Raw genomic sequence first — 14,514 nt, 5'->3', positions numbered from 1 at the left:
GAAACTTCAGTTATTTCCTAATCAGCTGACAGTGTAATTCAGCCTCTTTTCAAAAGTGCTTTGGATGTAATTGCAAAGAAATTCATGGTAGGGAGGTGGAGGTAGAAGCACTCTTCAGCAAAGCTGGGCTTCATTATTGTGGCTCAGGGTCAGAAATGTATTTAAGATGCTCTAACATGAGGTTAATTACTCTGGGATAAAAAAGAGCTGTTCTTTTGTTGGGTCATCTTTTGGTACAGCCACAGCAGAGGAATTGCATGGGGCCATGGCTTCAATTCCTTCATAAAACTCTAGTTTGAAAAGTCCCTGCAGAAATCAGAACTGACCAAAAAGCCTGTTTTCTACATTGCATTGACAGAGATAAATATTTCTGTCACAGACCTGCAAAAATAAGGAAACTCCCAGAGAGGTGCAGAATGTAACATAAGGTTGTTGGGTAGATCCTCCAGTGTTTGCCCAAGGCTCTGCTGTTTGCCTAACCTACCACAGCATTTCTGTTTTGTAATAAAGTGGCCACATGTTTGAGTTGCTAATTGCCAAGTCAGCAAACAGCTGTTATAATGTACAATTTCTATTTTAAGGTTTATCATCTAAAAGCCATGACATTTTTGACTGCAGGGTGGGGTGGCATTGGGTGGGAAAGATCCACTCAGCTGGAAGAGCAGAGATTAATGGATAGATCATGAGATGCATCTTATAATACTGTTCTGGTACAATGGATGTTACTTCTAAACAACACATGGACTAAGTACCAAATTATAAATTTGGTGATTAACAATTCTTTTACAATATTTTGCTGTCAGCTGAAGAGTAAGATTGTGAGGGCTCTTCCCCCTGCAGGAGGATTTGGATTTTTCCATCCAGAGCCCTGGACTTTAAAACCAGGGGATGTAGGGAGCCAGCAGTAGCTTTATGGGGGTCTCTGGCAGAGGGAGAAGGGTTGGTCCTTCCTCTTCACACCCAGTCCTGGTACCTGCCACGCCTTCAGGGCTTCCCCTGCCCTCTGCTCTGACCTCACAGGTATTTGCTCTGTCTGTTCATTTCCAAACTCACCCCCTGACACCTTGAATGATCAAACACAGCCACCAAGCACCCTGGGACAAGTTCATAACTCAGGGAGTGACAGCAGCCTGAAGCATCAAGGGAAAGTGGTTATTTCAGACCACTTTTACCCTGCCAAATCACAAACTCTCAGAATGGGTTGGCACATGAAAAATCAGCTAATCAGCCTCCCTGCCATGGGCAGGGACACCTTCCACTGGAGCAAATCTGTAGGATTATCCTGTGGGAATTCTCAGGGATATGACTGAAAATACATACACAATGCTCTTTTTTTCCCCTGCCTTGTACAAATTATGGCTGGGGTGAGTCACTACAGTATTATCTCATTTTATTAGGGACTGGATTTATGATGTTGTAAAGGCAAGACTATTTTTCAAGCACTTGCCTACTCAAAAGGGGCTGCACTGCCCTCAAATCCCTCTGCAAGGCACCTGAATGTGCAGATGATGGGGTCAGCTGTCCCAAAAAAAGCATCTCTTCCCTATCTGAGGAGGAGGTGGGAACCTGAGGAACAGGCAGACAGCTGGGGACAGGAACTCCCTCAACCACTGAAAGGTGAATTGTTCCTGCTCCTGAATCACCAGCTTTAGGTTTTAATGCCATTTCTGAGCCCTGTGGTGTGAACTGAGCTCCATTTATGTCCCGCATAAGCAGATCTTTGTATACGTTCAGCCCATAGCAGGGAGGGCTCAATGCTGAGCTTTGTGGGGAAGTGCAGCCCGTTGTTGGGCACTTAGGGAGAGCATGAACTCATTACAGCTGAAAGGATCACTCTGAGGAAGAGGGGATGGGTGGGAATTCAGCAGGCCAAGCCAGCTCTGTGTGCTGGGGAGCAGCTCCAAGAGCTGTGTGTCCTTCTGACCGTTTGGCATCATTGTCACCGCTGGCTCCGGTCCCCATCCTCCCCTTCTGCATCTTTTTGTGCTGCACATGGAGTCCCTGGCACATTTCCCCAGCTGCCTGGCAGCCCAGTGCTCCTCCCAGAGCTGCTCCAGAGGATGCTCCAGCCTCACCTTCCTGGAGGGGTTTTGCTCCTGCAGGAGGGAGGCTCTAACCATCCCCTGGCATAGATAAACACCCCAAAAAACCACAAACACCTGCTCTATAAATAAACACCTGCCATCCATCCTCACCCTTGTCTCCTCATCCTTTCTGGATTTTTAGCTTGCAAGTTCCCCATGGGGAAGGACCTGTGGTCTTGTGTGACCATCAGCATTTTATGGACCATGAAAAAAGAGTGTTTTACTAATGCACAATCATGTCACTGAGCCTCTTGGTGCTGAAGAATTGAAGTTGAAGGGTCTGGAGCACCAGGAGTGTCTGAGGGAGCTGGGAAAGGGGCTCAGCCTGGAGAAAAGGAGGCTCAGGGGGGCCCTTGTGGCTCTGCACAACTCCTGACAGGAGGCTGTAGCAGTTGTCAGTCCCTTCTCCCCCATTACAAGTGGCAGGACAAGAGGACAGACATGTTGTGGGTGTCTCATTCTGTGCTGGTGAGGCTGGCAGTCCTGGAAAAGCTCCTGTCCTGAAGGAGAGGGGTCACTCTCCCTCTCAGAGGGACAGGTACTGTGTTATCAGCTCCCTGCAGTCAGCCTGGAAAAGGGAACAGTCTCCTCTGGGTGCATGAGGATCCCAGATACCACCCCAAATGTTGCACATGTGCACAGAACTAAATGCAGTAATTTTTCATGGGCAAACAAAAAACAGAGGGGAAAAGATTAAAAGTTGGCAATGTAGATGAAAGCATAAAGTGATTTGTTTTTGACAGTGGTGGAAGCTGACAGCTGGGCCCCCCAAAAACCCTGGGCTGTTCTATAATGGAGGAAATCCTGTTGGTATTGATACTGTTCCTTTGCCTTCCAGCATGCACATCTCTGAAAGCCAACAAGAATTCTTCAGAATGCTTGATGAAAAAATTGAAAAGGTAAGGCACAGTATTGTGAGCATCCAGTGTCCCTCAGGGGTGGCACAGCTGCATGGGGAGGACAGTGCCCTGCTGCTGCAGCTCTCTGTGTCCTCCATGATTTGGAGGGGTCTGGCCCAAGATTTCCCTTCCAGCTCCTCGGTTGGATAGCTCAAGTGCAAAGAAGACCAGGAAGGTGAAGAGTTTGCAGGGGAGAATCCTTTGTTTGGGGGGAATGTCACCAGTCTGGGATTCATGGCAGGCTAACTCAGGTGTTCAGGACATACATGCTGGGTAAAAGTGGGATTTTCCATCGTTGCTGATTTGATCTTTGATCTCACTGGGAGACAGCTGGAGTGTTAATGCTGTAGTAGCTGGGATAGCCCAGGAATTGTTGCTGAGCCTCCTCGAAACAGCCACTGGCTCCAAGGGATGGTGTGGCTGTGAGTGTTCCCCAGGGCTGTGCCAGTGAAATAATGGTGCTGGAGGTGTTTGGAAGAAGAGGATGAATAATTCTTTGCATATCTCAGCTGTCCTGAGAGCAGCTGCTGTGTGTTTCAGAAAGCTTTTAAATGGCACGCTTGGCTTCTTTGTGAGACAGCAGTGAAGGAGCTGGAGCACAGCTCATACTGGGAGTGTGAGGGAGGGAGATGGGGGAGCTGATGTTCACACACCAATTTACTCTTCACACTGCCTGTTTGGGAGCTGTGCATCTTGTTTAAATACTTTGTATTAAATATTTGCTTCCTCAGTAGCAGTACACTGGGGAACTAATTTGTTCAGAGTACAGTACACTGAGTACCAGTTTGTACTCCCAGTTTCAGACTGGATATTTCAGACTGGATTCCTTTATGGAAAGGGAAGTCAGACACTGGGACAGGCTTCCCAGAGAGCTGCTAGATGCCCCAGGCCTCTCAGTGTTTGAGACATTTGGACAATGCCCTTAACAACACACTGTAATTTCTGGTCAGCCCTGAAGTGCTCAGGCAGTTGATGATTGTAGGTCCCCTCCAAGTGAAATACTTCTAGTCTAGTCTAGTCTATTCTTCTGCTCTTTTCTGTTTGTTCTATTAAGTTGTCATGTTGGGTTGCAGAGTAGAATGGAGATTTTTACTTGCATGGCTCTCAACTTGTGCCTTTTTTGCCAGCACTCCTGGTCACAGGAGTCAGAGTGCTCCAGTGGGTGCATCTTGTATTTGTCCCAAGGAACACATTTGTTACTTTCCTCTTAAAGAATAAAAATTATAAAAACAAAAAAGGCATAAAAGGGGAAGAGTAAAAGTGAGGAGTTCATAGATTCCTGAGAAGAATACTTCTGTACCCAGTGTTGCACCGGGGTAAGATTTTATGTAACCTAATGCATTTAAAATGAGAATTTCTACATATCCATAATACAGCTATATCTCCTTTGAATAAATGCATTCACCCTATGAATATTCAGACTGCTTTTCCTGGACATCATCACCTGCCAGAAGGTTGAGAACAGACTCTCCAGTGAAATGGATTTTCCAAAGATGTATCTTATCTGCAGACCAGACAATGCCATCAGGCTGTATCTAATTATGAATTTTGGTTAATTTTTGTTCCTGAGGTCAGGGCAGTAACACCCTCATTCCCCAGCTGCCACACTGAGGTGCAGCTGACCCTGTCTCCTGTGCTTGGAGCTGTTTGCATCCTCTTTGAGCTGTTCCCAGGTGCTCTCCAGGGCTAATTTATCTTGGGGATAATTTATCCTGGGGATCAGGAGATTGTCTGTTCAGAGGAAATCCACAGTTTATCTGTCAAAGAGACCAAGTTGCTGACAGCTGATGGGATTGGCAGGAGTTAATGTGTAGCTGAATGTGGGATTTGTGTTCCCTGGGGACCTCCTGTGCCTGAGGAAATAATCTTCATTAGAGAACTTTTGGGGTTTTTAATTCATCTTTGCTCAGAACGCATTTTTTTCCTAGGCGTTGTCACAAATGCCAAAAAAGATTGGGAAATATAAGGGGCTTTGTCTGATCCTTAAATAGCATTTCCAGTCCCTTCTGCAGGGAGATGGAGGAAGGACAGCAGTCAGACATTGAGCAGGATTGTGTCAGTGGCAGCTGGAAAGGTCTGTGGAGGTGTGGGGGGTGTTGCCTGTGCCTGGTGAGGTCCCAAACCTTGTGGTGTTCCCGTGGTTACCAGGGCTGTTGGATGTGTGATGGAGACTCCAGTCAGGAGCAAAACACCCTCAGCTCCACTGGGATCCCCCAGGGTCACCAAACCCAAGTGCCCAGCAGCAGCTCTGACCTGTGAGCATTGGGCAGGAGCATTGATTGCATGGGGGCTTGGAGCTGGCACAGCCACTCTGTGGAATAAAACTCCTGCAGCCAGGGTGGGAAATGGAAAGAACACGGGCTGGTGTTCTGTCAGCTGCACACAGGAAGTGTTGGTGAGTCCTGGAGATCAAAAAAAGCCTTATTGAAACAGTCTGGAGAGCTTCTGCCCCCAGTAGAGCATTCCTGGCTGCCCCTCAAAGCTCCACTGCCTCCTGCAAATGTCACCCGAAGGTAAAAAACAGAATGTCATGAAGCATGGAGCTGCTGTCTACCAAAATTCAGTGTCAAAACACTGTGAGTCGTTCAGAGGGGGACATCTGCTCTGTCTCTGAGTGAGTCTGTCCCTGCTTCAGGAGCTGGGGCTGAGCTGGCACCAACAGAGCTGCCTGTGGTGGTGGTAATGCCATTCAAAGGGTTTGCTGGAAGGAGGAAATACTGGGATGAGGGCTGAGGTGGGACTGGCTGAGAATGTGGAAGCCAGCCTCCAATGTAGGCTTGGATATTGGTTCTGCTGGAGTCATCCCAGTCCTTTCAGAAACAGGAGAATTTGAGGTAAAAATACTCCCAAATTCTCATCAGAATTCTGATGAGAAGCCAGGGTTAGAGGTTGGATGGGAGCAGCTGGAGAGGGCTGAGCAGTGGACAGCACAAGAAGCTGTAGTTACTGTTGTAGGTGTAGTTAGAATATCCTGAGCTGGCAGACACCCACAGGGAGCACGGAGTCCAGCTCACAGGACAAGCCCAAGGATCCCACCACGTGCCTGAAAACCTTGTCCAAACTCTTTCTGACCTGTGGCAGAGCATGGAGAGGAGAGCAGAGGGGAGCACCAGGGAGCTGAGTGCAGCACAAGGCCCTGAGTGGTGGCAGAGCAGGCTCAGAAATGTTCCCAACATCTGGCAGCAGCTGCAGCCAGTCCTCCTGGGGCTTCCCACTCACTGAGGTTATTGGGAGTAGAGTCACAGGCTTTGCTTTGGGAGACAAAAAGCACCTGTGTTCCAGAGTTCAGGGGGAAATGGAACAGAGACAGGCAGTGGGAAGGAGGCAGCTCATCTGCTGTCAGCATTATCATCATTTATTGAAAATTAGCCTGAAATCACAGAAATATATTCCAGTGGAGGATGAGCAACAGTTAATAGCAGCAATTAAGCTTGAGGAGAGCATTCCCTGGAGTAAATGAGAAAGATGTGGGTCAGGAGTACAAGTGATTTGCTTGACCTGAGAGATGAAGGCAGAAATACACAGAAATGTGGCTTTGGAGAGCAGAGAAGGAGGCAGAGAGTGACTGAACAGTCCTCCTAAAGGGAACTCTGCTGGATAAATCTGAGATCTGCTGTGCCCAGCAGAGGAGAAATGGGCTCCACTGGCTGCAGCTGGGACTGGGACAATCACTGCACTCCTGTGGTGGGATAAATCTGCTTTTGAACTATCAGCTATGATTCAGGAGATAGAAACATGTCCTGGTATCAGGCCATTTGTGTTGGTATTCAGGCAAGTAAATGAATGACCTGGGTTCTCTCCTGGGTCAGCTTGGTCTTGAGCACCAGCACTGTGTTGGGGTGGTGTGCAGGGATTTCTGCACCAATCCACTCACCTGGAGCTGGTGGGAGAGCACCCATCCCGTGGGAAGGATGGCTGGCAGCAGCTCCTGCATCCCTGTTAGTGATGCTGGCCGTGGCAGCAGGGAGGGGGCACAAAGCAGCTCCCTGTATGGGATGGAGGGAAGGGAGTGCCCTGGGGAGAGGGCTGCCAGCCCCACGTTCACCAGGGCACGGGGATTAGGCTGAAACTCATTAGCAAAGTGGATTGCTCTTAATGACTCCATTGATTTTTCCCTAACAAAATGAGAACGGGACAGAAATTAGCACAGTACGCAGTGATTTAGTGCCGCCTCCCGGCATTTTCTTCCCGTCCTTTCTGAGAGCTGTAAACAAAACCAGCCTGGTGAAAAGGGTTCCCAGGGCGGGCCCCTCAAAGGGGCCACTGTGTCCCCAGACCTTCAGACCACAGGAGAAAGGGCTGATGCTGGCCCTCTCCATCTCTGCCTCCTCTTCCTCCCCTCCCACCTCTCCCTCCCTCCCTTCTTCTCTCCCTCTCCTGCATCCCCTCCATCCTCGTCCTGCTGTCCCTCCCCTGCCTGCCCAGTCCTCAGGCACAAGGGGCCATTGAGCAGGGATGTTTATTGGCCTGTCACCCACACAATGGGGAAAAGGCCTTTTTCCTTCTCTTTTTTATTCCCTAAAAGGATATCATGAGCATTCCCTGGAGGGGCATCAGGAGGGGGTTGCTTTGCAGGTGCAGCAAGGGGAGAGAGGGGGATGAGCCCTTCTGGTTTGGGTGCAGGCAGCAGGAAAGGAACATCAGGCTGCTCTTTAATTTACCTTAAATTCACTCTCTCATTTAGAAGCACTCATGGTGTTCTGTGGACTTCTACAGAAGCTGACAGTTGTATTTTGAAACTGCAGAGGTGGGAGATGGGATTCCTCGGGGATTAGCTGGACTTGGAGGCACATATTAAAGTTCTCATCTTCCTCAACATAGTTCATTTACACTTTCAATCATTGAAACTTCTCAGAAATCACAGAATTGGAAGGGACCCACAGTAATCATTGAGTCCAGCTTTTAAGTGAATGGCCCATACAGATTGACCCCACAACTTAGTCCATGGGTGGCCCATGCATTCCTGTTAGTAGCCCCCTGCTCTGTGCCTCTGGCCCTTCTGGATGCAGGAGCCTGCTCCCCCAGACAGAATTTGACTGCCAGCCATGGAACTGTAGAATCAGAGAGTGGTTTGGGTTGGAAGGGACCTTTAAAGGCCCCCTGGTCCAACCCCTGCAGTGAGCAGGAACATTTCCACTGGAGCAGGGTGGTTTCTGCCAGCTCTGAGCTGACCATTTCCCATCAGGTGTTCCCAGGCCCATCTCAAGCACTGCAGCCTCTCACTAATGGAGGGATCATCTCCTCCAGCATCTGGCAGACATCCTCTGAAACAACCCACAGGCCAAAAATGGACATTATAGAGTACTTCACTGGATTGTGGCTGAGGCTGCCTTTCCTCTGCCAGCAGGGAGTGGCAGCCCCTCCCCAGGAGCACCAAGGGCACAGCCCTTGTCTTGCATTTCTGGTGCAGTGGGGAGGGCTGTGACAACAGGGCCCTTTGTTCTTTCTCTGATCTTCCTGAGCAATGCTGACCTTGTTGTTATTGACAGAAATGCATTTGGGGAGTGACATTTATACCAAAGCTCTGTTGGGCACCACTGGGACTCACAGGAGTCTGGGCATCACCTGAGCTGGCCGGGCCACCAGAAGGTGTGTGTGATGTGTCCCCATGCCCAGCAGAGTGCAGATGCAAGTGGTGTGTCTGTGCCATGGCCAGGACTGGCTCAGCACGTAGGTTTGGAGCAGTTCTTGGTGTTCATTTGAGAATTGATGCACTTGGCAGCCAGGGAGCAAACCCAGAAGCAGGAGAACAGCAGCAGGAGTAGGAGGGGAAGTGCAGGATGGCTTTTCCTCTGTCAGATTTGGGTCTGCTCCAGGCTTTAATAGCAGTGATGGCCTCCAGTGGGGGAGTGCTGGGCCATGGGGCTCCCACTTGAGCAGGTAAAGGGATGTCCTGGAAATGCTCTGAGCTCAGCCCTCAGTCACTGCTGCCTTTCACAGCTCTGGAGCATTTTGGACAAAGCCTTCATCACCACCAGCTCAGTCTCCTGGATTTGTCCAAATGTGGTCCCTGGCCTGGAGAAAATGGAGAGATTTGAGCTTCACTGCAAAGAATTTCAGTGTTCCTTCTTTTTGAGTTACGGCTTTTAGTTCAAAAAATGTAATTTTTTTCCCTTCTTTCTGGGTCAGTGATAGCTGAGTTGGAATTTGGGCTGATGAGTCTCTTGGGGGCTATTTTACTGTACTTAGAAAACCCTTCTGCTCTCAGTGCTGGGCCACTGGGAGTTGTCAGAGCCCTGCACATCCTGGGTGTGGGCACCAGCAAAGCCAGCTCTGCAGTCCCACCATTGGCACTGGCACTGCAGGGACGTTTTGGAGCCTTTGTTCCAGCTGTGCAGCCCAGCTGTGTGCCCCAAATCAACTGATCACTCCTACCAAACATCTCCCTTTTCCTGTGTCTTTCTGGCTCTCCTTCTCCAGGTGCTCAGGTGATGCACTCAGGAGCAATGGGAAATAGTCCAGAGGTGGAGATGTTGGGTCCTGCACTCGAAGCACGTTGATGGAAGATGCCCTGGGTGGCTTGTGCTGAGCAGCTCAGCTCCAGCTGGTTTTGTGCAGGGCAGCAGGGACAGGGGCTCCCACTGGTCCTTTCCTGCTGCTGTGCAGGAGCTGGGTAGGGAGGGATGGGATGTACCTGCTCCAGGCCATCCCAAAGGGAATAAACACCCAGAGAGATGCTGCTCCACACCTGTGTTTGGGATGGGATAGGAGGCATTACATGACTGGCCTGATAAGAAATCCATGTGTGGTTGAGCTTAGGCTGAATCCCCTGTAGTACAAGCTTAATTTCAATACCAATGGCATCTTTTGCTCTGGGGTTAAACTTCTGCTGGGGTTATCAGATGAGTGATTCTTGTTCACAGCAGCTGCCTTGTGCTGCTCATAGGATTATGTGCTTTGTTGCTTTTGCCTCGGAGATTATCCTTTCACAACAAATCTCGGGGCTGTGTCCATCAAGGTGGATCTTTGCATAAAGCTGGTTTGTAAATCAGTCTGTTGGAGCCTCCCCCTGGAATTCACTATATGGGGGATGACGTTTATGAGATTAATAGTGACAGAAAGGGAAGTGTCTCCTATCCTGGTTTTCCTGCCAATTCCCCGTGTCTGAGGTTTCTGCCCAGCTCTGAATTTAACCCCCCCAGGTTCAGAGACCTGCTCTCAGTAAGTGTTGCCTGGATTTATTCCTGTGTGCTTCTCCAAGTACCAACTGCCTGGCCTTTGTCCCTGCAGGGTCGTGACTACTGTTCAGAGGAGGAGGATGTCACATAGTGCCAGCTCTGCCCTCGCCCCAGGAGCACCTCCAGTGTAAATAGATCCAACCCAGCCTTCTGGATACAACCTTTGGAACGTCTGCTCGAGTGAACAGCACTCCATAAACAGAAGAAGACCATTTCCACATTATATGCTCCATTCAGTTACAGTGTTTCCTAATGAACACATGAGGAATATTGCTAAGAACTCGTAAGGAACTGTTTTTGTTGCTGCTAGTTAAAACTTGTTGCAACTTCTCACTTTTTTCTGTGTCCAGATACGCAGCAAATCCTTAAAAGTTAATCCAAAAGACGTTGTTGATTTTATTGAGGCTTCTGGCCTGTTTTCTATCAGATGAGGTAGTGTTATTACCAAGCTTCCATAAGTGACCATCCAAGCATCTAAGAAACACCCCTGAGCTGTGTGTCCGTCCGTGTTGGGGCCAGAGTGCTTGTTAGTGCTGGTGATGCCAAGCTTTGGAGATGGGATGGTTTTTGCCATGGCAGGCCTTGTTTCTCAGCTGAGAAGAAGCTGAGAAACTGTTATCCATTAAAAGCATGTTATCACTGAAATACTGGAAGTGATACAGGAGCAGGAACTTGTACTTTAAGAGGAAAAAAAGTTTCATTTAAAAGGTATCTTAATCAAGGACTAAGCTTGCAGTATTGGCTTTGCTGAGCACGAATGGGAGTGTGATCACAATCATTTTGAATCTCTTTTTTTCTAAGAAAATAAACATTTTACTGTTTTTATGTATTCTTGTCTTTTACCATTCCTACAACACGATGTTTTAAGAGTCTGGGGACAAGGAAGACCAAGCCTCTCCTCTGCCTTGATGTGTCCCGTGGATCTGATCTCTTAAAGCAGCTCTGTGCCAACTGGGGGGATGTGTTGTGTGTCCTGTAGAGTTTATTTTTCCATATTAAATGGAGAGGATATTACCTTCTCAAAAGCAGATGTAATATTTTTAACAAATGCTGTCATGAGTTAAAAAAAAAAAAAAGGAAAAAAATACAGTTTTTGTATTTATTATTTCAAAGAAGATTGTTACCTGTGCTGATATTTCTTCCAGCTTTGATGGCATATGTGGGCAGGGTTTGCACTGCAGCCATGGAGAAGCTTTGTCAGTGTAGTTTGCTGTCACTGTGTTGATTTCAATTGTGGGATGGGTGTGGACCAGAGTGAGGTGCATTAACAGCATCTCCTAGGGTGTGGCTGGCACTGGAGTGGGGCACTCAGCCCAAATATTGGCCATTTTTCACTAGGCTTTCTGAAATCAGATCCCTCCAAAGGATCTAAGTCCCTCAAAGATCACCTGTGACCTCTGCAGATCTCTAAGTTATTGCTGAATTTCCTGACTAAAGGTTTCCCTGAATGTGGGCTCTGAGTGGGGCTGGACAGTCCAGATTATTTAATTCCCCACCAGTTCTGTGCTGTGACTGGAATATCTCCAGAAACCCCCAGCTCCCTCTGCTGCCATCCCTGCACTGGATTTACCTCTGGATTTTGGGGATGAGCAGCGGGGACAGACCTGGCAGCTGCTCCTAAGGGCTGGGTGTGAGCCCATCCAGCAGCAGCAGCAGCAGCAGCAGCTGTGAGGCTGCAAATCAGCTGTTTCTAAAGGTAGAAGCTCTTTCTGAGCCCTGCAGGCTCCCCAGGCTGCCTCAGTCTGAGCCCAGTGGTTGCTGTCCCAGGATTCAGACAACCCAAGAGCTCCAGCAGCTTCCCCTATAAAAGCTCAGTGTCAGGGTCCTCTATGGTGAATTCAGCTGTATCCCATTAATGGTCAAAAGCCACCAAATGTCCCTAAATCTTCCTTGAGCAGCTGCATTGGCCAGGCAGCCCCTCCCAGTATCCTAACCTCCCTGGAGACAAAGTTTCTCTGCCTCCCCCCATCCCATGGCTGTTCCTGGGGCTGTGGCATCTCTCAGTGCTAGAGGGCCATTGTGTTTTGGGATGAATTGATGTCTCTCTTCCTGGATATGACTTTTTTCCATAATTTATGCCAGCTCTTGAGCAGGTGACTACGCTTGGGAGAGCTGAGAGATTGTGCATTTCAATTATTTAAAACACTTTAATGAATAAAGAGTCCTGGGGCTTGGTCCCACAAACCCTTCTCTGCAAAGCACTTTGGAAAAGCTTTCACAGTAGTGCAGGAGTGATGGGGTTGGGTCTGTTGTTTTGGAACATCTTGTTTGTAAATGCCCCACACAAACACCGTGTTAGACACGTTCTGGTCTTTCTTTCAGCCATCTCTTAGTTTTAATAATTCTTTTATTTAACATTTTCCTTGCTGCTGCTGCTGGCACTGGAGACCTGCGCGTCGCTGGACGTTTTGTGAGAGAGGAGAAGCCATTCCCATCTTACCTGTGCTTGTATTCCAGCCAGCAGCAGGTACTTTAGACTTCTGGATGAGTCAAATCCTCCCTGCTGGACCTGTAGATGGCAATATTTGGGAAGGCCTGGGTAGGCTGTGGTGCTGCTGGCTGGGAGGCACTGGGGTGGGCAGGAGGCTTGGAATTCTTCCACCTTTGCAAAACCCTGGCAGATTTTGTTAGAAGTCTAAATATATGTGGCAGCTGAAGGTCTGTAATAATACAAGCAGATTACTCAGGCTGGAAATGCATCTCTCCTTGGAGCTCTACCTCCCCATTGCTTTGCTCTGCTCAAATACATTCAGCAGTGTGAAGAGGAGGCTGGGAAGAGAAGGAGAACTTGCTCCTATCTGGTATGCTGTGCTGGGCTCTAAATGGGATTTCAAGGTTCCTCTCAAAATGCCAGGGAAGGGATTTGAGGCCCAAGCTTCTCTTCAGGAAGCTGATGCAGCATTTCCTGAGCTCCACATTGTATTCTGGGATCTTGGAGAGAATGGTGGTGGAGGGGTTTTGCAATCAACCTTCTTCCCTTGAAGTGCGTTCTCCTTTGTCCAGAGCCCTTTGAATGGTGCTGGTTTTCCTCCTTGGAGCCTGCCCCAAGCACTGGGAGGGAAACTGAGGAGCTGCTGCCCACCCCAGGCCCAGCCTTGGGCCCTGTTGTATCTCTTGTTTAATTGTTTAATTACTGGCAGTTCCATTTCACCCCCTCCCAGCCCCTTCCACCCCTCAATTAACATTAATTTCTTCCCTTGCATTCAGTCTGAGGTTTGGTTCTTTTGAGTTAGGTCTCCCTGCCAGGATCCAGCAGAGCCACCTCTGTGTCCTGCCCTGCCACAAGCCCTTTGTGGCCACGGATGGGCCACCAGCTCCAGGCTGGCTCAGTGCCCCTCTCCATGCCCTGTAAACAGCAGGAGCAGCAGGGCCTCAACAATCCCAGAATTTTTTGCAGTGTGCCTCTTTCTTGGTATAACAACACCCAGGCTGGTGACTGCCCCAGAGTACAGCAGGATTTAAACTCTGGATGATGAGATGGGAGCACAGGGATCCATGAAGCACCAGGGAGTCGTGTTTGAACTCTGAAGACATTGCTGTCATCGCATGAGAATGGGCCTGGAGAGAAATATTCTGTTCCCAGCTATTTTGGTTTTACCAGGTCTGTAAAACAGTAATTTCCTGTCACTTCCATTTGGAGTCATCAATGACTCAACTCCAGATCAGCCTGGCTGACACACCAGGCCTTCAGGATAGGAGAGGCTGGGTGAGGTGTGTGTCTGCCAAAGAGCAGATGTCAGATGGGCTTGGCACAAAAAGGGGTGGTTTCCAGTTCCACCATGGTGGTGGGACACTGGCACAGGGTGCCCAGAGAGGCTGTGGCTGCCCCTGGATCCCTGGGAGTGTCCCAGGCCAGGCTGGACAGGGCTTGGAGCAACCTGGGATAGTGGAAGGTGTCCCTGCCCATGCCTTGTTCCAGGTTGCCCATGAAACAAGATGATTTTTAAGGTCCCTTCCAGTCCAAACCATTCTGGGATTCCATGATTATAGAACCAGTGCCCTGACTCAAGTCCTTTGTGAGCTGTTGGGTAATCTGAGCAACATCCTCTGTGTTAAAGAAGCTTTTACCTGTCTGGGGCAGCCCCAGCCCAGGGAAGAAGTAATGGCACTTGCACTCTGGAAAATCAAAAGCTTTGATCTCAGCCAAGGTCACTGTGTGGTACAGGCAATTTTTAGGGTGTTCACTGAGAAACTACAGATTTATGGCACTTCTGCCAATGTGGCTTTATGGAAGATGCTTTTGGGTCCTGGTACTGCTGACCAACTCTCCTTTTTCAGGCTGAAATCTCCCTCTGTTTAGTTTAATTCTGTAGGAGTTTGGGGAAGAGGAGACAAGAAATGCAGGGATGGATT

General features: G+C 48.9%; 1 protein-coding gene across 1 annotated transcript in view; it reads left to right on the top strand.

Moving 5' to 3' along the window:
- C8H1orf21 (chromosome 8 C1orf21 homolog) overlaps window positions 1–10,990 on the top strand; it is a 103,140-nt gene extending 92,150 nt beyond the window's left edge. The window contains exons 5-6 of the mRNA XM_054638088.2: window positions 2,923–2,983; window positions 10,214–10,990. Of these exons, the coding sequence (XP_054494063.1) occupies window positions 2,923–2,983; window positions 10,214–10,252 (100 nt within the window). The 3' untranslated portion in view covers window positions 10,253–10,990. The remainder of the gene's footprint in view (window positions 1–2,922; window positions 2,984–10,213) is intronic.
- The last annotated feature ends 3,524 nt before the right edge of the window (window positions 10,991–14,514 follow it).

Source organism: Agelaius phoeniceus, chromosome 8 (genome assembly GCF_051311805.1).
Source record: "Agelaius phoeniceus isolate bAgePho1 chromosome 8, bAgePho1.hap1, whole genome shotgun sequence".
Lineage (NCBI taxonomy): Eukaryota > Metazoa > Chordata > Aves > Passeriformes > Icteridae > Agelaius > Agelaius phoeniceus.
The sequence above is the reverse complement of the archived record's forward strand: the minus strand, read 5'-3'. Positions and strand labels throughout refer to the sequence as shown.